Source organism: Aricia agestis, chromosome 16 (genome assembly GCF_905147365.1).
Source record: "Aricia agestis chromosome 16, ilAriAges1.1, whole genome shotgun sequence".
Lineage (NCBI taxonomy): Eukaryota > Metazoa > Arthropoda > Insecta > Lepidoptera > Lycaenidae > Aricia > Aricia agestis.
In genome coordinates, this window is record NC_056421.1 from 12,974,899 (window position 1) to 12,998,847 (window position 23,949).

At 36.0% G+C, this 23,949-nt stretch overlaps 1 protein-coding gene across 1 annotated transcript in view; it reads right to left on the bottom strand.

Annotated features, from left to right (window-relative positions):
* Positions 1 to 229: 229 nt before the first annotated feature.
* LOC121734786 (connectin-like) overlaps positions 230 to 23,949 on the bottom strand; it is a 29,235-nt gene continuing 5,515 nt past the window's right edge. Inside the window, exons 2-3 of the mRNA XM_042125401.1 lie at positions 2,299 to 3,358; positions 230 to 980 (exon numbers count right to left, since the gene is read on the bottom strand). Coding sequence (XP_041981335.1) covers positions 499 to 980; positions 2,299 to 3,349 — 1,533 coding nt within the window. The 5' untranslated portion in view covers positions 3,350 to 3,358 and the 3' untranslated portion in view covers positions 230 to 498. The remainder of the gene's footprint in view (positions 981 to 2,298; positions 3,359 to 23,949) is intronic.

Sequence of the window (23,949 nt, forward strand, 5' to 3'; positions counted from 1 at the left end):
CCAAAAGTTCGAAACGTAATGTTGGTCGAATTTATTGCTAATTTAACGCCATTGAAGGTCAAACAAAGGTTAAACATATTTGTTCAAAAATATAAGTAACTAATGGGTATTTTTTTCGTGTATATACAGAAAAACGATCACTGACCTTATTCCTCGAAATGTTTTTGTAATGAGCAAAATTAAAAAAAAATGGACAATCCCCATTCTTCTTTTTTTGAGACAAATAATATGTTTTTTTTTCTTGAGTTCAGTGATTTATCTTTGATGTTATGTATAAATATGATCCTTATGTCGTCAACTGCGTGTGTATTTCAACACATAATTTTATCAAAATAAAACGTGTGTGGCAGACGTTATAAAATATTTTATACAGTCATGGTACGAGTGCTCCTACTAAAACATACATTTATATACACAGTTATCGTTAACAAATTATCTAGACCGACTTAAAATGTACAATAGTCTTTGCCTCACTTAAATTTAATCAATCGTAGCTACCTAAGTGAAAAAGAATAGGAAGCTAAGCCATAAACCTATATTTAACGTCTTCGTGCTAGCTTTATTTCTTCCTTGAAATATGAGAGTAATCATTTCATTACGTACCGGTATGAAAGAATCTGCGACGGGCGGTGGTAATTCTGTTGTCTTCCTTTCGACTGGACAGGGCAATTTCTCCGGTGGTATCTTAAGCACGCTTCTCTTTACACCTTTGTTGTTATTTTCAATCTCGTTCATTTCAGACTTGTCTTTTATCATTTCAGATGAAACCTCGGAATGCGCGTCCACATTTGTCCCAGTTATAAAATCTTTTTTGTTATTCACAGTCTCGTCATCCATTCTGTTGTACGCTGAACTAACGGTTATAGGTGTACCTACTTTGCAAGTGACTCGCTCCAAAGAGGTTTTTGTTTGTTGGCTTTTTGTTTCATTTCTGAGCGCATATATCCATTTTAATCTGCAGTCGCATAATAAATTGTTATCTGAAAATAAAAGTAGACTTTATTTTCTACTAAAACTAAAAGTGCACATAAACAACGACTTATGTAAGGCTATAATATTATCTTAAAGCTGTTAGCGTTTTCTATCTTGGATAGTATTTTATCCCTCCACCAAGCTCAGTACGTTTATTTTATAATATTTATTGCACATATTTTATACTTAGCACGCACGTAGGTTAATGCCTTATTATGCATATTACTAATTATGCTTTGGCATAAAATATGGTTGTATAATTCACTTGCTAATTATTATGGATTTAGCCCTATCATTACGAGTATGTGCTCTGACTTCGGAGATCTAGAGCTGTCTGAGTATATGAAAATAATACTCATGAAGATTATCCAACAATTTAAACTATATATTTTGTGCTAATTAAATGCATGATACTGGATCATACTCGTGTGATTAAATTATTGATTATTGTACATGAATACAATAGATATGTACTAATTAAGTTGTGATAATTTGTTACTAGTCTGACAATTTTAATCCCCTTATGATTTTACATACAATACAATGTTTAAATATTATGATGTTTCATGAATATTATGTAAAATGTATTTGTATAAAATTAATGAGTATCGTGTTTTTGTATAAATATTGTGCTGTCCGATACAATTTTATAAGAGGAAATTACGGTGGTAAAATCTTTGTTACAATCAAATGGAAATACTTTTAATGTTTCGGTTGTTTTATAGATCCAGTTTTTCGTTTAAATGTTTAAAAATTTAATAGCATGTCATGGCTATTCATGTATTTTAAACAATAGTTTGTTCTTTGAAATATATTTAATAAATCTTTGAAAAATGTATCACTTGAACTGTGACACTTGAACTGTTGCCCGCCACTTTGTTGCGTACAAGTTTGACTTTAAAAAAACTATCATAATAATAATATTATATTCCATGACACAGAGTATCTCTAAACTCAATTAAAATTGGTTCTCAAAGTATTTCTAAGCTCATTCAAATTAATTCATTGGTACAGCAGCTTAAGCGTGTAAGCCAATAGACAGACGGATATACTTTTGAATTTATACTAATATTAGATATTAGATGACGCCCGCAACTCCGTTGCGCCAAAATTTGTTCATCATGACAAGAGAACCATACATTTTTCCGGGATAAAAAGTATCCATTGTCTTTTCCTAAGAATCAAAGTATGTCCATACCAAATTTCAGCAAAATCGGTTTAGCGGTTTGAGCGTGAAGAGGTAACAGACAGGGAGACAGACAGACACACTTTCGCATTTATAATATTAGAGTAAGTATAGATTAAGTATGATTAATATGGATTTACCTTCAATCAGAAGATTACTGTTCTGCGTCTTCAAGTTATCAATAATAGGATTGATATTGTCGTATGTCAAAACGTGTAGATCATTCAGTCGTAGATCCAATGAACTCAGTCCTCTAACACCTTCAAATAAACCAGATGGAAGGGTGAGCAGTTTGTTATCATCGAGGGACAGCTTCCAAAGTTGAGACAGACCATCGAAAGCTCTCTCCGATATATATTTTATGTCATTCTTCCCCAGAAGTAGCTCCTGCAAATTCCACAGCTCAGCGAAAGTAAACTCAGTTAAGTTTGAAATGCAGTTCCTCCTTAGATCTAATTTCCGCAGATTGGCCAATCCATCAAACGTGTGCCGGTTCAGATGGTAGATGGTGTTTTTGTTCAAATCCAATTCCAGTAGGTTGAAAGTGTGTTGAAATGTACCATCGTAGATCGTCGATATATTATTTTTTGTGAACACCAACTTCTGTAGTTTCGGTAGATCGAAAAATGAAACTTTGTCGATTTCTATCAGCGCGTTGTCTTCTAAATTTATGAGTGTTATGTTAGGCAAATGAGCGAACGCGTACGATTCTAACGTTCCGATCTGATTCGATGATAGTACAGCTTCATTTAAATTAGTGAGGTTGGCGAACGCGAAAGAGGTTATATCGCCAATATTGCCATATTTTATATTTATAGACCTCAGTCTTTGTAAGTATTGAAGTGACTTTGTCGGTATATAGTTCAGAGCACCGTCGACTCGGACGTTAAACGACAATGTGTGCAAAGCAGGTTGCGACGCAAAACTTTGCCAGATAGGATCGTCTCTTGGTATACCTCCATTGAATACCCAGCATTCCGCCTTTGTTGCATTCTTCAATTCCCTTGTATTCTCACAGTAGCAGTGCACTTTAGAATTACGATCTGTTATGTCGCAGATATTCTTAAGAAAACCGCCGGTTTTTTCTTGATTTCTTCTTTTATTGTCCCTGCTCTGTACGGCCGAGGACATTTCATTCACTAGGGCGAATGTTATAGAAATGTGCATAATTCTTGCAATCCGCCACTGCATGTTCCTCGCCTGCAACAAACGTTCTACGTTTAAAATTTTATAAGAGAATGAAGACTATGTTTAAAGAAATAATAAGCTCTTTGTGATTAAGTGACTCGGCGCTGAAGGCGGGCGAATATCAATATTATCCATCCATTTACTCGTTATATTATGCTTGACTCAGATTATCGAAGGCTTATAATAGATTTATTTTCAATTGAAACGTTGGCGATGAATAATTAGTAAGCAATGAGGGATTAATTTTGTATTAAAATTAAAACAATGGCTTGGCTGAATTCAAATCTTACTTAATATTCACGATGTTATTCGATCATTCTAACAACTTAATAAAACTACCATATTTTGCAAGTAAACATTCTTATTCTTAAGAAAGTCAAAATATAACGATGTCTCTGTAACTTTTTTAGGGTTCCGTTCCCAAAGAGTGTAAGAATATTAAAGATTATATTATACATTCTTATTCTTAAGAAAGTCAAAATATAATGATGTCTTTAAAACTTTTTAGGGTTTCGCACAAAAGGGGTAAAAACTCGACCCTACTACTAAGACTTGGTTGTCTATCTGTATGTCTATGTGTCTGTCTATCTGTCTCCAGGCTGTAACTCAAGAACTGCGCTAGCTAGACAGCAATTAAGGGAGCTCCCATACAAAAACATAATTTTTTGCATATTTTTCTGTTCTAATACGAAAAAATTCGCGCGCGAGTCCAACTTGCACTTGGCCGTTTTTTATTATTAAATTATTTTCACTGCGTACAAATTTAAAAGACCAACCGCATTTATTGTGATACTGAAACTGCATTACCAACATAATAAATTTTCACAAACAACTTCCTTAAGCAGTAACTGGAAAATGCGTTTTATTTCCTCGGGGCTACAATAGATAATGAATATAATGTATTTAAAATACATCTAGCAAGTTAACAACAAAACTAACAAGTAAATAAAGTATTTGTTACCGTTTCAATACTTAATAATGAACACTTTGAACCATTTTAGTAGAAATGTTATGGCCAACTTCATTAAAATAAACTCAACAAATTATATGCTGCAAATTGATTTACATAAAATAATTTGATGGCATTAATTTATTTCACCGAAACGAAACTTTATTATTTTCTTACACTAACTAGTACTAATAATAATTGTTATTAACTTTCATTTTCAATGATATTATCAGATTACTGTTTAAATTTTATATCTATTGAAATCAAAGTTGATTTTGTTTAGTTGAATGTATTTGTACCTAATAGTGTGCAAATAATAGTAGTCTGGAGCTTTAAGAGTTTCTTAGATTTTTGACAGGATTCTTCGATGAACTAGCACGCTGGATATGCTTACGTCAAACATAATATAATAATAATATTTCCACACCGGTTTCGGTGACGGTGGCCTGTTACAGTGAAACCAGGCCAGCTACGCAGGGGTAGTTTTATAGTGCCCAAATATATGCGCCGTACACAAGAGCACTCTTTATTCATGACTCATCACACAAATGACATTCAAGAGCAGTGGGACGGACGACCGACACGACTGGCGAGATATCAGGCGCGCCCATCAGACGCATGGGTCATCTTTCTTTTCAGAAAATCAAGTATCAGTCAGTGAAAACCAAACTCCCGTAAAACTCTCAAAAACCGGGCATAAGTTATTCAATCGCAAAATTAAGTATTTTAAGTAAAATGTGCCATTTACACAATCGACATTAAACCTACCCACTTACTAGGTGCTTTATTTGCACTTAGATAACGAGGAATTAGAGAATACAATTACAATTAAATTAATTAATGTATAGTTAAGAGGGAATAGCATAAATTGTGTCGTTTCGTCTAATGATCGTCGGAAACCCAAGCCTAACTACATGTAATACTGCCGCCCTTAATGAACCCCGCTCCGGATTAAATACTAAAATACTAATTACTTCTTCGACTCCTAGGTACGTACTTGGAATTAATCCTGGAGTAAACTCATTTTAAGATTTACCTACTTTATCCGTAGCTTCTGGGTTTTGAAGTTAAGCTGGGAACATTTTGTTAGCAGTAAAATATTTTATTTTTTCAACAAAATATAGAGAAATATTTTCAATACAAATTGTAAAAACAAATAGAAATACCTGTTTATTATAATCATGTAAATTGTAGTTGGTCATTCATATTTTATGAGCTGGTAACACTAACTAATGATTAATAATAATTAGGAGCTGGCGAACAAAACCAGACAAGTCCACCAGAGGGCAAAAGTATATTTTTTTTAATCGTCTTCTCTTGACCCATCTGCGTCAATTCCTGTTAATTATTTCAATCAAAACCGGTTAATAAGACTTTAAAAAGTCCATTTTTAAACAAAAACGGATTAGTTCAGTAGTAGTAGTAGTTGATACTAGTTTTTTAACCACTGTGTAAATTTTTAATCCGGGTTTGTTCGTCAGCTCCTAAATTATTGTCTCTACAAATTGTAATTACACTTTGAAATACACCTTAGAGTTAAACGAATTTTGTAATAGCGAAAGCAACATTAGCAATTAGCTTCATGGAATATTTGGTATCTACATCAACAGGTTTCACATCATAGTATACATCAAACTAAAGAGCTTATATAGCCTCAATTTCACGAATGATTTTGCCCATTTCAACCAAACCTGTTTGGTAAAATAGTCATCTTTCAACATTGAGATGATTTTCATTAAAATGATCCTTTCAATTTATCGCTTTCGTGGAAGGATGGAAGAATGGATTTATTTGGCTTTTGTATTTCTCCAGAAAAATGGAGTTGATATCTCGTCGAAAATAAATCAACGGATACGAGTCCTTTAAGCATAGATTAAATGTAATTGAAATGTTTCCAGGATATGAATTATTTTATAAGGGAAAATGTAGCAATAAATACCAAAAAATATTACTTAGCAGTAAAAGACAGGTAAATGAATGTCATGGATATTTCAATCTTACAATATATTTTGTTTTTATAGATTAAAATAGTTAACGAATCGTGGCCGACAGCAAAGTTTTAAAACAAGATCAATTTTTAAATACAAAAAGTGTACATTATGAGACTGGCATGTCTAATAATCACGGGTGCACTCTCGTCAACATCCACCGCTTCCCTCGAGGCCCTGATCAACCTTGCTCCGCTTCCTCTGCTTGTTCAGATGGGGGCCAGAACGGCGGCTTTCAGGGCCAGGACGGTGGGCAGGACGATTTGGGCCTCCACCCCATTTCGACAGCTGGAACAGTCTCTCAGTGAATTACCTGTCATGGCCATGCCATCAAATGTCGTGATCAAGGTGCATAGCTTTTCGAAGCAATACCAGGTTTTTATACCTTCCACGGAGGACTAGGAAAGAAAAATCCCAATCGATGTCCGAGAGATAAAGTTTGGTTCACGGAAGGATCCAGGAAAGACAACCGTGCGGGAGCCGAATTCTACGGAGGCAACCAAAAGGCAAATACGCCTGTTTGCGACCGTGTTTCAGGCTGAGGTCTTCACTATCCTCGGTTGTTCACTAGAAATCCTGGAGATGGCTCTAGTTAGTAAAAATGTTTTTATCTTCTCCGATAATCAAGCTGCACTTAAAGCACTGACTGCCGAAGAAGTCTTGTCTAAATTGGTTCTGGAATGCATTGAAACGTTGAACATGCTGGGAAGGAACAACAACATCCGCCTAGTATGGGTCCCGGGCCACAGTAACGTCCCTGGCAATGAAACCGCTGACGAACTTGCAAGGCTTAGGGCCGAGAGTTTCATATATGGACCAGAACCGGTCTGTGGTATACCTCTCAGTAACACAAAGTAAGTGCTCAAAGAATGGGGTCACAGACTAAGCAGAAAGCAATGGGCCGAGACCCCTGGCCTTGAACACTCCAAGACACTAATTCCTGGTTTTAACAAGAAACTATCAGAATTAGTGCTTACTTTGGGTAGGAACCAATTAAGAATCCTTACCAGAAGCCTAACTGGGCACTGCAAGCTCAACAAACACCTAAACAGAATGGGTATTTGTAGCATAACGACATTCACCTTCTCCTCGACTGTCCTGCTCTGCTACAGAGCAGGAACAGGCACCTTGGTCGCCACGAATACTCATTCACAGAGGAAATTCGTGGCACCAACCCCAACCATATCGTTCAATTTATGAGAAGTATTGGGTTGGGGATGAAACTCTAGTGTGAAGGGTCACAATAGATTCTTATGGGTCGTAGTGACGTCAGGGCTACGGTGACCTGCCTAATTTAATTAAAAAAAAAGACATCGTAGAAGACCCTATACTACTTCTTGAAAATACATGTTATAATAATTATGAAAATAAATAGAAGATACACAAAGAGGGCATGTACGCTATAAAAGCTGTTAGTGCCAATATTAACAAGGCAGATAACATGGACGACCTCGCTAATGTGCCATCGTAAATTGGGACGAGAAATAATTTCATATTCACCAAACATAAATCAAAGATGGCTTTAAAAATTGTTGGCAGCACTTCTGATGGCTAGTGCCAAGATGAAGGAGGTTCCAAAAGATTATAGTTTTAAATCCAACAGTAACTTAGCTGGGTGACTAGATGGAATGGCAACTGATAAAGTATCCTGTGGGTACAGATCCATTCTGCAATTCATTTGCATTCATTTGACGATACAAGGTTTTTTAAACATTTGTTGCTAAACATTAAATCTATATCCTATTGTCGTTTCTAAATCATAGTAGTTGAAGTTGAAATTATACTTCTAAAAAGTATAGACATTTTTACACACGTCTTGTTTAAAATTTGACTAGAAGTTTTCTGGTAGTTGGTAGTGTTGGTTTAAATCATCCAATTTATGAGGGAAACAACAATAATTTAAATTTTGTAGATCTGACTTGCATCATAGCTTGGAGCATAATTTTCATGCCCACTGAAAAAAATTAAGTTGTTTATATCCTCCCGTACGTGTTACAAATATTATATGCTTGTGCACAGCGTAGTTGTATTTTTTTTCGTAGCCTCGCAAAATTTATGATCACAAAAAGATACTTTGGCTATTACAGCTCATACGAAGCTCGTAAAATAATAATACAATACTGAAGCCGTAAAAGCTTTCGCTCTCAAACATAATATAACCAAATTCGGCCAAGTACGCGTCGACCTCGAGCCGAAAAAATTCCGTACCATTTATTGATATTGAGCAAAAATAAAAAAAAAATCCCTTTTCATATTATTTAATTGTATTCATTTTAAAAGTTCAAATTTATTTTGTTTATTAAACACACATAATAATAGCATTTAAAGCAGGCAGTGTAAATCAGGCCGTCTAAACCCATGGGCCATTTTAAGTTAAACTTGTGTTATGGCAAGAGTAAAAATATGCCGAAATATTTTGTGATTATTTTACGTGCTTTTGCGAAAAAAGGCAAAAAATAGGATTGGCTTAAAGGAATCCTCCTAAATAATGTTTATTTTATTTTTGAGCGTTGGTGAAAAATAAACATTTGAAATTTTTATCCATCTACCTATAACGCATCTTGAAACAAACAAGGCGAACGGACAGAGAAGTGATTATAATAGGGTTTTTACTCATTGGGTACGGAACTCTAATAAAACAAAAACTTACATTTAAATACCCATTTTCATGGGTACGAGAGTTAAGAAAACATTACCATAAAACATCACACGAGCCAAATTACTTTTTTTTTATTTCTCGCGTCATAAGTAAATAAATTCAATATAATATTGTGATGCCGGTTTTCTCACAAAATTTAGTTTAGGATACAGCAAATTGTGTCTTCGGCGTAAAATATTTCACACTTATCGTGTTTTTTTATCGTTATTATTATTGCATTAATTTTAAAATTTTGTTTATTTCTGTTTCAGCTATACATTAATACTGAAATCTAAGTATTACTTTTTATGTACTAAGTAAGTACTAACCCACATAAGTTATACAAATGTTCAAAAATCATTAAACCGATTTTAATTAACACAAAATATTAACGGTCACATAAAGTAAATTGTAGACGAAAAATTAAATACTTTTTCTAAAACTAGCGTGATAAATGGACGGCCCCGCAGTGTTGATTAGATTAGAACGTCGTGGTGATTGTGCGGAACAGAAGTGGGAATTGTCCAATTTTGCGCAATTCATTCATTATCATTAGAAACGTTTTGGTAAAATTTTACGTTTCTGATGTAATTTTTTTTCAGCTCTTTCAGAATAATTATAATAGTTTATAATATAAGGTCCTTTTTGTTTATTTTATTATCTTCTTTATTTTTTATCTTCTTTATATATTTTAATCACAAACGGAAAAAAGAGGTTTTATAAGTTTAACGTGTTTGTCTTTGTGTGTCTACCCATGACATTGTAGCATCCCAGTAGGTGGGGATTCTGATACATTTTTTTGGTTGAAAATTAGGTCCACTTTTACCTCTTGGTGCCTCCGAAAGTAACCGTGAGTCGCAACCCAAACTTAGTAGTCGCTATTCGTTCTTGCCTCTATACGACATGTGCGTAAAAACTTTTATTTTTTATGAAATGACACGTCTGGCTTTTGGGTCATAACTCATAATACATTATGTAAAAAACCTAAGACATATTTCTTAATTTCTAAGACATATTTCTTAAAAACACTCAATTTAATCGATGTTTCAATTGTTACTACATGAAAAACACCGCTTAACTTTAATAAAATTGGCCCTAATTTTATATAGTTTCCGCCAAAACCTTTCTATTCATTCGTAGGCTGTAAAAATATTTTCCAACAGTATTTTTATTTCAAGCCCATTATGGGTCAAAGGAATAAAGCCGGTGCTTTCAACGGCTGTGGCCTTTGTTAGGCGAGTGGAGGAATATTGATGGAAGTGGAAATCGTGACATGACGCGACCCTGGTCTAGCCTTATTGCCTCTAATAGGCTAGCGAGATATATTTTATATCTATAGCGAGATTATAATATTAAATATATGAATTGTTTCGTTGATTTATAAGAATTAAATGGCGGTACGTTGCATGCTGAGTGAAACGTCTGCGGAAAGAAATATAAGTAGACCGCAATTTAGTACTACCGGAAAAAGTTCATCGCATTAGGTTTATTTAATGTGTATAAAATAACGTTTATCATCATAATATTATCACAGCAATTAAAATTTGTTCGCAATGTCTAACTAGCAATAACGATCGAACTAGATTATTTATTATCATTATAGACAATACCGTTGTAAAATCTAGTTAGAGACTAAGCAGATAACATGTTTATGTCACAAAGGCAGGCGTAGCTCTGTAATGACTAATGTCATATGATGTAGAGATATAATGTCATATAGAGCTAACTAATATTGAAGATCTAAATAATTGATGCCAGAGCTAAAACCGCTAAAGAATTTGCATTCGTATTCAATTTGCCGTTTGCACTAAAATCAAAAAGAGAATATTCAGAAACCAATTAATAAAACATTCATAACTGCGTCTGGGTCCTGAACCTGAAGAATAGAATCGATATTAGCTGTCAATAACATTTGAAACGCCATCCTCAGCATTTTAAAGAGACATGCAATTAAAATGTCCTACGCAGTGCGTTAGAAACCTCGCTATTTCATAAATTCTCCAATTTTTTTTGTTTCTTTGTTTGAACGCGCTAATGTTGCAAAGTGCTGGACTGATTTTTATGATATTCAGCAAAGATTTAGAGTAGATCACAGGGAAGGGACATAGGTTTCTTTTTTGTGGGAAAAAGTATGGTTCTCCCGAAATACTTCGTTTACGCGGACGGAGCCGCGTGCAACTTTTAGTGTTTGTATGATGACTAAATATAATCAGTCCAAAAGATGCCAATTATAAATGAGTAAATAGACAGTGAAAATGTTTTTATACCTTTAAGAAATTGCGATTTCGCACATTTATTTTTAATTGGTATAGTATGATTTTTTGAACAAATTGTTGGACTATTTTATTCTCACCGTTATTTAAAGACAAGATTATTTAGATATTAATTACTACCTATTTCTTTCTTCAAACGTAACCAATATTATTCCTCCGCCATAATTAATATGGGTGTCTGAGGTTTCATAGCTATTTCTGATCAAACAAACCACAAAATAAATTCAGCGCTTAGTGACGACCACTGCTCTTCGCTTCAGAAGAAAGTGGTCAACATAAAAGTGATGAAGAACTTAATGAGAGTTTATTTTTAGTTTATTCATAGTTTAGTTGTTTTTACTTGGATTTTATTATCAAGATTAGCATAGATGGACCACCCATATTTTTTATAGTATTCCTGCTAGATGATACCCGCAACTCCGTTGCGCCAACATTCGTTAATCGCCTGGGAACCGTACATTTCCCTGGTATAAAAAGTGTCCTATGTCCTTTCCCGGGACTCACAGTATCTACATGATACAAAATTTTAGCAAAATTGGTTCCGCGATTTAGGCGTAAAGACTAAAGAGGTAATAGATAGTCAGACAGAAACTTTCGTATTTATAATGTTTTTTTTTATGAAATAAGTGGGCAAACGAGCAAACGGGTCACCAGATGGAAAGCAACTTCCGTCGCCCATGGACACTCGCAGCATCAGAAGAGCTGCAAGTGCGTTGCCGGCCTTTTAAGAGGGAATAGGGTAACAGGGAAGGGTAAGGAAGAGAAGGGAAGGAAATAGGGGAGGGTAGGGAAGGGAAGGGAAGGGAATAGGGGAGGGTAGGGAAGGGAATAGGGTAGGGGATTGGGCCTCCGGTAAACTCACTCACTCGGCGTGAAACAGCGCTTGCGCTGGTTTTCTGTGAGAACGTGGTATTCCTCCGGTCGAGCCGGCCCATTCGTGCCGAAGCATGTCTCTCCCACGTATTAAATGCTCTCCCACATATAATATGTTAGTATGGATTTGCATGCTTAGTAAAAAAAAAACTTTACAGACGCATAAAATTTATCTTATGCGTCTGTAAAGTCTGTAAAGGTAGCAGATACAATTAAAACACATATCACTGTCACATTGTTTAAAACAGACCAATTACAGATTATTGCCTCATTTAAAGCTTCATTGGAGCATTTATTTCTTGGAGTCATAATTACAATCGTTAACGGAACGGACGATTTCGGACGCTCGGGACCGTCCGAATTACGGACAGATTGTAAATAAACGTATTCATGTTGGACGAGTATTGATTGTGCAAACGAAGGGTAAACAATGTACGTGTGTTCTACTTACGACTTAAATACTGCGTCTTTAAAATGGCTTACTACATTTTTTAGGGTTCCGTACCCAGGGTAAAAACGTGACCCTATTACTAAGACTTCGTTGTCTGTCCGTCTTCAGGCTGTAACTCAAGAACGGTAATAGCTAGAGAGTTGAAATTTTCACAGATTATTTATACCTATTGCCGCTAGAACAAATACTAAAAACAAAATAAAATTAATATTTAAGGGGGCTCCCATACAACAAACGTGATTTTTTTGGCCTTTTTTGCTCTATATCAATAATGGCAACAGGTGGGTACCTACTTGAATTTTTCTCAAAGTCCTAAGTTATATGACGTGTACTTTAATATTTAATGATAATATTTAAACAAAATAAAAAAAATAAGCAGGGCTCCTATACAAAAAAAAACACTATTTGTGGCTTAATTTTGCTCTATAATTGTACGCAACTTCGTGCGCCATTATTTCTTTTTACCTTTAAGGACTAAATGAGTAAATCTATATTGTTATGATTTATGACTATTGTTTAAATACTGTTAATACACAAAAACGCAAGTCATAATAGTATTACGATTTATTTCTATTCTGTATCTGTAATAGAGTAAACTATTCTACGATTCCTTGCACCGTCAAAGACAAACTTTAAACGTGTATAATAATATTATTATATTTTGTAAAGCTTGACGGTACCAATAAAAAATCTTTTTAATCCTAATTTGTTACACTTTCTTTATTACCTAGTGCAGCTACAGGATACGGATTTGAAACGAAATCCCTTTTTTCTATAAATTCTGATAGTAAAATACGTTTGGCACTCAGAGACTGCCGCGGTAAAGCTTTAATAAGTTTATAATTCGTATACGTCAAGTCGCACGCTAACAAACACCGTGCTGAAGTCTGGCAACGTCGCACCGACTACGTCACGCCGGCGAAAACCACACCAAGTCTGCCGAACTGAAACGACGTTAGACGATTGTTAGGTGTTTTACGTTACGGAATTTCTTGATTGGGTCGCCGCATTCAAAGCCCGCGTTAAAAGCTATGCAATGGCTTAAAATCTACTTTTTTTAATCTTTATTTTTTATGGAGAGACAATTAGACCATGTCACTCTCGTAGAGAGCCATTCTTAAATACTACACATACTTAGTTAATTTTTATCTCTTAATTTTAGACCAAACAAAACTAATTTATACAAAGTAATTGCTTCCTTAGATAAAGGAGCAGATAGAAATGGAAAGATTTTTTTTATTTTTTATGAAATAAGGGGGCAAACGAGCAAACGGGTCACCTGATGGAAACCAACTTCCGTCGCCCATGGACACTCGCAGCATCAGAAGAGCTGCAAGTGCGATGCCGGCCTTTTAAGAGGGAATAGGGTAATAGGGGAGGGTAGGGAAGGGAAGGGAAGGGAATAGTTGAGGGTAGGGAAGGGAATAGGGTAGGGGTTAGGGGATTGGGCCTCCGGTAAACTCACTCACTCGGCGAAACACAGTGCAAGCGCTGTTTCACGTCGGTTTTCTGTGAGAACGTGGCATTTATCCGGTCGAGCCGGCCCATTCGTGCCGAAGCATGGCTCTCCCACGTATAAAGAATACACTTACATCACAAACATTTATATTATCTAAGTTAAAAAATATATCTTGTCTAGCTACTTCGTTCCGGACACATTCCACCATTACATGCTGGACGTCCTCAACCTTATCCCACTCTAAAAAATCTACTTCTAATTATGGACTGCAAATCTATATTCTTGAAAACTTACGTTACAAGAAATAGTGTAAACTAACGGGAACACCATAAGCATTAAAACTTGCCCTACTCAAGTTTTACGTGGAGTCGACATGTCCCTAATCTCAGAGATAAGCGACGTAGGTTAGACAAATTAACCAAGTTAAGCAACTTAAGTCCTTGCGGTCGGTCCTTCAAGTTGTTTGCGATTGTACCCTGTTTTTATCGTAATATCATTTAATTAGGGTTACTGTAGGAGATAAATATAAACCCGAATATAAAGTTTAGTACATTTATTGCACAGCGTATTATACAAGGCAAAATGGCGACAAGACGCGACAAGAAGCGGAACCGCGAAAAAGGAACACACAAGCGCCACAAGTGAGCAAAACAGGAACTACTTAACAATCGTTCAAAAATTATTACATGTAACAGTTTAGAAACTTCTATGATGTTTTATTTTCAACATCCTCCCTAAAACATCAATCCCATCTTGGACGCACAATATCTCAGTTTTCTATATGGTGTTGCCTTGGTGAGCGCATCAGCTACCATCATGTCCGTCTGTACATACTGCACATCAATGTGTCCTTCCATAACTTTATCACGCACAAAATGGTGCCTGACATCTATGTGCTTGGTCCTGGAATGATAACCATCAGTACCTGAAAGTTTTATAGAACTCTGATTATCGCTGTAGATTATCATTGCTTGATGTTTGAGCTCCGGCCAAAAACATTCTTGAAGCTGTTTTAACCACATAGCCTCTTGCACACACGACGACAACGACATATACTCTGCCTCAGTGGTAGACAGAGCCACAGTAGGCTGACGTTTAGAATTCCAGGAAATTGTTCCTCCCTGAAACATAAAAGAATAACCAGTGCAGGAACGTCGGTCATCTTCTGAGCTGGCCCAGTCTGCATCACAGAAACCATGAGTCATGTTCTCATCTAAATCTTGTTTAAAAGTCATTTTACAATCTTCAGTACCTTTTAAATAGCGCATGACTCGTTTCAAAGCTAGCCAATGTGACGTCTCAGGCTTGTTATTATATTTACTCAACATATTAACAACATAACTTATATCTGGCCTAGTAATCTGAGAAATAAACAGTAGGCACCCAATTATTTCCTGATATGGAATGTCATGTAGTACACCTGATTCTTTAGACACATCTTTAAATTTAGTATTAACATCTATAGGAGTCTTAACACTTTTGCAATCAGACATGCCATATTTATGTAAGACTTCTCGTATATATTTTTTCTGATCTAGATATAAAATTCCTTTCTTTCTATCTCTCTCTACATGTATACCAATATAATATCTTACATCACCTAGATCTTTTATTTTAAACTGTTTCTTAAGTTCTTTTTTAATGTAATTTTTTGACTCCATATTATTTGTTAATAATATAACATCGTCCACATATATAGCCAAAATTACTATATTATTATTATCTTCAATTTTATAATAGACGCAGGGATCTAATTTATTCTGCAATAAACCCAAATTTTTTAGTGTGGAGCTAAGCTTTTTATTCCATTGCCTGCTCGCCTGTTTCAATCCGTATAGAGATCTTTTTAAACGACATACCTGTTTATGATCACCGTTGCCATAGTGTGATGGTTGCATCATATAAATCTCTTCTTCAATGTCTCCCTGGAGGAAAGCAGATACGGTGTCCATTTGACATATATCTAAATCAAATTTAACAGCCAGAGCAAACAAATATCTCAAAGAAGCATACCTTATTACGGGTGAAAATACCTCTGTGTAATCTATTCCAGGTTTTTGTGAACAACCTTTAATCACAAGTCGTGCTTTATACTTTGATAATTCTCCATTTTCATTAGTTTTCTTTTTAAAAATCCATTTACATGGTATAGCACGTTTACCTTCAGGTAGAGTAGTAATTTCCCATGTATTATTTTCTAATAAAGAGTGGTACTCTTCATCCATTGCTGATTTCCAGTTCTCAGCATCACTGCCAGACAAAGCTTCTTCAGCAGTCAATGGATCTGAAATCTGTTTAGCACACATAAAATTGTTGTGCATTTGACGAGGTCGTAAAGTTATATTCCTCGTGAAATCAAACTCCTCACTATAACTTTCATCGCTTGGATAAAAAGTTCTATCATTGTCATTTCTACCATCCAATTCACAACTATCAAAAGTCGTGTCAGTGCTTGACTCTATCAAAGTTTCATTCGGAGGGTTCTCATCATCATCATCATTTTGAAAACTTAATGGGACATTAATAAGTTGTGGGGTGGCTGTAGGTTCCGGAGTGACAATATTATCATTTTTGTTCTCAACTTTTTCAATAAATATTACATCTCTACTTATTGTAATCTTTTTACTCACTGGGTCAAATAATCTGTACCCTTTTGTATTATTACAATATCCCACAAATAAAAGTTCTTTAGATTTACGATCCCACTTTAAACGTTTTTGTTTTGGAATATGTACCATAGCTTTAGAACCAAAAATCTTTAAATGTGAAATGTTTGGTTTCTTACCCGTCCATTTTTCATACGGGGTTACCTCGCTCAAAACCCGTGAAGGTGATCGGTTGACAACATAGGCCGCAGCTGTGACTGCTTCTGCCCACAAATGTTTTTGCAGCTTTGCTTCAAATAACATGCATTTTGCACGTTCAACCAACGTCCGGTTCATGCGCTCAGCTAAACCGTTGTGCTCAGGAGTGTACGGTGTGCTGGTCTGATGTTTGATGCCGGAAGCTGCTAGAAAATCAGAAAACATTTTATTGCAATACTCCCTTCCGTTATCGCTTCTCAATATTTTAATTTTCTTTTCTAATTCATTTTCTACTTCCTCTTTAAAAATCTTAAAAACAGATGTAATATCCAATTTGTTTTTTAGAAAATAAACATAAACTTTACGTGAATAGTCGTCTATGAAAGTTATGAAGTATCTCGCACCACCAGCGGACGGTGTCTCCATCGGACCACATAGATCTGTATGTACTATTTCAAGCAATTCATTCGCTCTCGTACCCGAGCTGGGAAATGGTAATCGCGTTTGTTTCGCTTCATAGCATGGAATACAAACAGTGTCGATACTTTTATTAGTATCAGTGATAGTTATGCCTTCGGCACATAATTCCAACTTTTTAACGTCTGCCAGATTTAAATGCCCCATCCTTTTGTGCCATGTTATGAGATCTGTCTTGCTCTCATGCGAAATATTATAAGCACTTCCACTAACAGTATTCAACTTATACATGTTATTGATAAGTTTAGCATTAGCTATAAGAATTTTATTGGCATTATATATATTACAGCCCGTCTCAGTGAACTCCACTTTACAGCCATTTTTGGTTAATTGACTAACCGATAGCAAGTTCGCACTTAATTCAGGAATTAATAAAACATTTCTCACCTGGATTGGATGCTCATCTTTACAAAAAATTGTTTGTATGTTAACTTTACCCATATCTTGCACGGAGACAACATCATTATTAGCCACCTTTACTTGTTGAATCGGAGAAGGTTGTATGTCATACATCCAGTCAGAATGTTTTGTCATGTGCATTGTGGCTCCGGAGTCAACATACCAATCGTCCTCACATATATTGTTGTGGGCTGAAAAAACTGCTGAAAAACCATTATGATTTGACTTTTTTACTGTGCATTGACTTTTATAATGCCCGTATTTGTTACAGTTATAGCACCGTGGGCCTTTTCCTTTTAACTTGGCACTGGAGTTATTCTTGTGCTTAGTAAAAAATGCAGAAGATTCTGAAACTTTCACTTCCTGCAAAAGTTTTGTCTTCACGAAATCTGACGTTATTGTCTTGCTGGAACTTTCCAGACCCATAATCATGGGTTTGTAAACATCTGGTAGTCCCGCCAGCATGAGGGTCCCCAACCACTCGTCATCTACTGCAAATTTAATATTGCGTAATTTATGTGCAGTACTCATAATTTTATTTATATAATCCTCCACGCTTGCACAATTATCTAGCGTAGTATTGATCAAATCTCGTAAAAGGCCGACTTTTCTTGATAATCCGGAGTCCTCGAAAGCATTTTGTAAATTATTCCATACCTCTCTCGCAGTCTTAGCATTTTCAATATGGACGAAATTTATCGGATCCACCAACAAAATGATTTTGGACTTTGCCTTTACATCCTTTTTTACGTCGACATCGGTGCCTGGATCGACACATTCCCACAATTCTTCATGCTGCAAGTATGACTTTACAGCAAACTGCCAAGTGGAATAATTTTCCCGGCCGGCTAATCTTTCAATTTGTGGGTTCGACACGGCCATTGTATCGGATCGCTGAAAAAATTACGACTTACGAAAAACGCACTGATTTTTTCCAACAAATATAACTGAACTTTATACGTATTCAGGTAGGGACGGCCCATAACCTGTAGGAGATAAATATAAACCCGAATATAAAGTTTAGTACATTTATTGCACAGCGTATTATACAAGGCAAAATGGCGACAAGACGCGACAAGAAGCGGAACCGCGAAAAAGGAACACACAAGCGCCACAAGTGAGCAAAACAGGAACTACTTAACAATCGTTCAAAAATTATTACATGTAACAGTTTAGAAACTTCTATGATGTTTTATTTTCAACAGTTACCATAATTTTGAAAGTTTGCCTGTTAATGGGAAAGTTCGAGCTGGTTTGTAAATTGCTAAACGGATTAATATTTAGTAATTTTTCTTTATATCGTTATATTTTTTGTAAATAATACTAGCTATAATGTTAATTTATGGGGAGTCTCTAAAAAGCAAATAAGGTTAAATAATAATGGTACCTATACACAAATAAGTGATAATACTTTAGGGTATGTACGTGTTCCTGGTAAAGAGTTCACTGTGAAAGTAGCAGCGCTGAAAGACGAAAATTTTTTTTCACTTTTTTATGGGCAAGGGCTCGAGCGTTACGAGTTTCCCCATACAAAAGTGAAAAATATTTTTGGTCTTTCAGCGCTGCTACTTTCACAGTGAACTCTCTACAAGGAACACGTACACACCCTAAAGTATTATCACTTATTTTTGTTACACCCTGTATAATTCGCTTACCCTGTTACAAAATCAAGCGCATAGAACAATGTATTTTAATCGTTATTCTGCATGAAACTGGGTATAATTGTATGGTGTATAACTGTACATTATAGCACATAGGTACGTCATAATATTATACGTGAATAGTGCAAAAAGCTTTCCGGATACTATGCAAAATAACCTCAAAATCACGGCCTATAGTTCAGCTTCTCCGAATTCAAATTAAATCCACAAATATTTTTACGATTTAGAATAAAATGCCTATGAAATAGCGTAAAACAGATTTTTATTTGACCGAAATGCTTTGTAAAATAATCTGTACATTTTTGTGAAGTTCACGTGAAGCGTGACAGAGTGGACAAAGTGATAAAAGTGCTTTGACCGCTCCATCACGATGCCACGCGCTTTTTATTAGCTTTCATTGTGCGGGACAATGTGACAATTTCACGACATTTTAACAAGTTACACTTTGAACAAAACTGGACTATAATGTTCAACAAGTTACATTTTTTGTTAAATTATTTGAACAATTAAATACAAATATTATGTCTCTGTACAGGTTCGTTATGTTTATCGTATCGTATATCGTCAACGAGAAAAGTTTAGTCTTTTAACAAAAGTAATAAATAAATCAAAAATGGCGGCGATTTTGACAAGAATTTTCGTCCAAAGTGCCACAATTTTAATTTTTATTGATCATTTTTGTTTTCGACACCAAATTCTTATAATATCATGAAAAATAATGAAACTACAAGTATTAATAACAACATGAAAATAATTTAACTAGAAGTAATGTATTGCAAACTTAAGTAATAACACAATAAATGATTATTATTATTAAGACGTCTTGTAAGCCAATTGAAGCTGTTCTTCAAATTGTGAGACTAAAAATAATTCCTATATACTTACGTAGCTTAAAATTTCTCGCGTAACTCTCGAGAAGCAATAAAGCCTGCGATATTTATAAAATGGCAACATTTGCAAAATATGCTCCAAACACGTTCTGTTTCTCTTGCGAAATCTATTTCAGGATTTGGAGAGATTTGTGCAAAATTTATTACTTTTTCCTCATATACGGCGGACGTGAATTTTTTATTATGCTCTTTATAACATTATATAAATTCAATAATGTCTAAGTAGTTATCCTGTCCCTGTCGTATAGAGTAGAATGATGTTGTAGCTCTAAACCAGGGGTTACCAAATGGCAAATGGTTCTGACGTGGGAGAGCCATGCTTCGGCACGAATGGGCCGGCTCGACCGGAGAATTACCACGTCCTCACAGAAAACCGGCGTGAAACAGCGCTTACGCTGTGTTTCGCCGAGTTCTCTTCCCTACCCTCCCCTATTTCCTTCCTCACCCTCCCCTTTAATTCCCTTCCCTACCCTCCCCTGTTACCCCTTAAAATGCCGGCAACGCACCTGCAGCTCTTCTGATGCTGCGAGTGTCCATGGGCGACGGAAGTTGCTTTCCATCAGGTGACCCGTTTGCTCGTTTGCCCCCTTATTTCATTAAAAAAAAAATGGCGAACCGCGGCCCGCATCCGGACCGCCGACCCATTTTGTGCGGACCGAGCATTTTCGAACATGAAATTCGTTAAAAATAAATTTCGGTCTAGACTTACTGATAAACATCTTCAGGATTTAATACTCGTATCAATAGCTTGCACCAGTTTCACTTCAAACATCAGATCTTTGTAATTTCCATAATTATTTACATTTTTTAATTTTGTTTTAATAAAATGTGCGGACCGTGAAGGTCAATTTTATTCCTGAAAATGGACCCCGAGCGAAACTAATTGGTGACCCCTGCTCTAAACATTGTTATGTTTAAATCAGTGTGGGAATCATTGATTTCGAAGACTGTCATGGTCGGTTTATAGGAATCTGTTTCATAGAAGCCACTCATGTACCAATGTCAAGTGCCACGCTTAGTCCGTAGGCTAAAACATTGTGATGTTAAAGTAGTACATTAAACGTATTCCGATATCGGTTTCAGAAAAATGATATCCCTAAGAAAGTTTAGGAAACGCGCCTTTTAACTCTTGACGATAGAAAACAGAGGGGTAATAAAAGTTTGAGATGTGTCTGTCAGTTTTTTTTGGTGCATACTGTATGAGGTAAACACAATGATTTTTTTTTTGTTAAATGTGATAACGGATGGTAATAGGCGCATGCTACGCTTATATTATGAAGCTGAAGAGTTCGTATTTTGTTTGTTTGAACGCGCTAATTTAGGGAACCACTGGTTAGAAATGAAAAAATATTCTTGTGTTTAGTAATCCACTTATCAGGGAAGGGAAGAGCGTCCGTGGCCTAATGGGTAGACCTTCGGTTCGCACTCCTAGAGGGTGCAGGTTCGAACCCGGGTGGAGGCGTGTACCTATGAGACATTTTCTGATCTCAAGTACATAATACGGACGCTCATACGGTGAAGGAAAACATCGTGAGGAAACCCGCACATAGTTGGTCCCTGACGTATTGACTAGTTCTTTCCTCTGGACTAGGCCGACTATAATGCGAGAATGTCGTATGCGCTCGGGCAACCATACGGACATTTAAATCTTGTCCCAGGCACTACAGTATTTGAGGAGTGGTTACTTCGCTCTGAAATTACTGTATAAATCATCCACAACGGATGTAAAGGCCTAGTTTTTTTTTTTTTTTTATCAGGGAAGGCTTTAGGCTATATGACATCACGTTACGACCAATAAGGGCGAAGAATTAGAGGAAAATGTGGAGAAAATCGAAAAATTATTATTTGAACGCGCTAATTTTAATAGCTACTGGATCCATTTTTAAGTTATTTTGCATAAAGTAGGCCACAGGAAAGGACATAGGCTACTTTGTTTCTGGAAAAGGCACAGTTCCCGAAAATCCCGCCGGGTGGAGCCGCGCGGAACGTCTAGTGTTGAAGTAAAAGACCTTACAATGTGCTGCGGGAAGGAGATCCCCCTTTTACATGGTCAGACAGAGTTTTAGCTTGTTTTTTTATGAAATAAGGGGGCAAACGAGCAAACGGGTCACCTGATGGAAAGCAACTTCCGTCGCCCATGGACACTCGCAGCATCAGAAGTGATGCAAGTGCGTTGCCGGCCTTTTAAGAGGGAATAGGGTAATAGGGGAGGGTAGGGAAGGGAAGGCAAGGGAATAGTTGAGGGTAAGGAAGGGAATAGGGTAGGGGTTAGGGGATTGGGCCTGCGGTAAACTCACTCACTCGGCGAAACACAGCGCAAGCGCTGTTTCACGTCGGTTTTCTGTGAGAACGTGGTATTTATCCGGTCGAGCCGGCCACTTCGTGCTGAAGCATGGCTCTCCCACGTATAAATCATCATTATTACTAACGTAGCTATCATCATCACCACTACAATATTATTATATTCTCATTGAATAATTATGCGTTGGTTTCATAAAAAAAAAATTTATCATACGATAATAAAAACATTATATTGCTTTCACGATACAGCGTTTGTATAGCTCTGTAAAGTACAATACACGATTAATAGTTGTGATATGAATTTTTCGGTAACCGAATTTGGTGGCTTTAATAAAAAATTTAAGCTGAAAAGGGTAAGGTATTTTCAATACCATTTTGTTTGCATCGACATCGGCGAACAAAACACGTACGGTTTTAATTTTGATGTGTATCAGATTTAAATTGTGTACTCACTAGCTTTTTTTTATTTTATTTGTTAATAAAAAAATAAATAAAAAAATAATAATATCTATGGACGCTTTGCACCACGTCAGTCTGGCCCCGTGCCTAAGGGACTTGTGTTACGAGTACCAGACAACGGAAATATATTTAATACTTTTATATTATACATACATTTAAGATTTTTATTATATCATACATATTACTTATATATAATACACATCCAAGACGCAGGAACTTTGAAAACTTTTTATCCCGTCGGCGGGATTCGAACCCGCAACCCCCGGCTTGCGCTACCGACGCGCCACCAAATGAGCCACAGAGGTCGTATTTAATTTGAAAGTTATCAAATCAAAACTCGTGTCATCGAAAATACTAATTTGTTTAGTTTGAAAAAGAATTAAACGCGTAAGTGGATGGAGCAGACCTCCATTATACAAGTACGCTGGACTTATGAGACCCTTTTTTGCTTTTTGTGCCTATTTGAAGCGGAATCAGCGTCCCCAATGCGGGGGAAGAGAACTAAATCTGACGTAAATTTCAAATGGCCGCTTAGTCGTTATTGGTTGTTATCTCTAGTATTAGTTCCATGTATTCTCGATACTGCTATCAGCGACAATATGGCGACTTTCAAACGTCATTTTTACCTCAGATTAAGTTCTCTTCCCCCGCATTTTCGCGCTAATTCCGCTTCAAATAGGCACAAAAAATAGCTGTCAATTCCTAGGGTATATAAGTCCAGCGTACTTATATAATGGAGGTCAGTGGGATGGAGTGACTAACATTTTTGAATTTTTTTTTTTTTTTTGCATCAGTACCTATAGAATTTACGGTCAAGTCGGTCTGTGCTTAGTTCGACCTTCTTGTATAATAATATTGTTATGATTTACGTAATTCAGTACTTAGTTTATTGTTTTTAGAATACTAAATTATTGTAACTTAACTATTTTTGACTAAATTAGATGGTAGTTTTAATATTTAAATCTGGCCACACTGAAAACG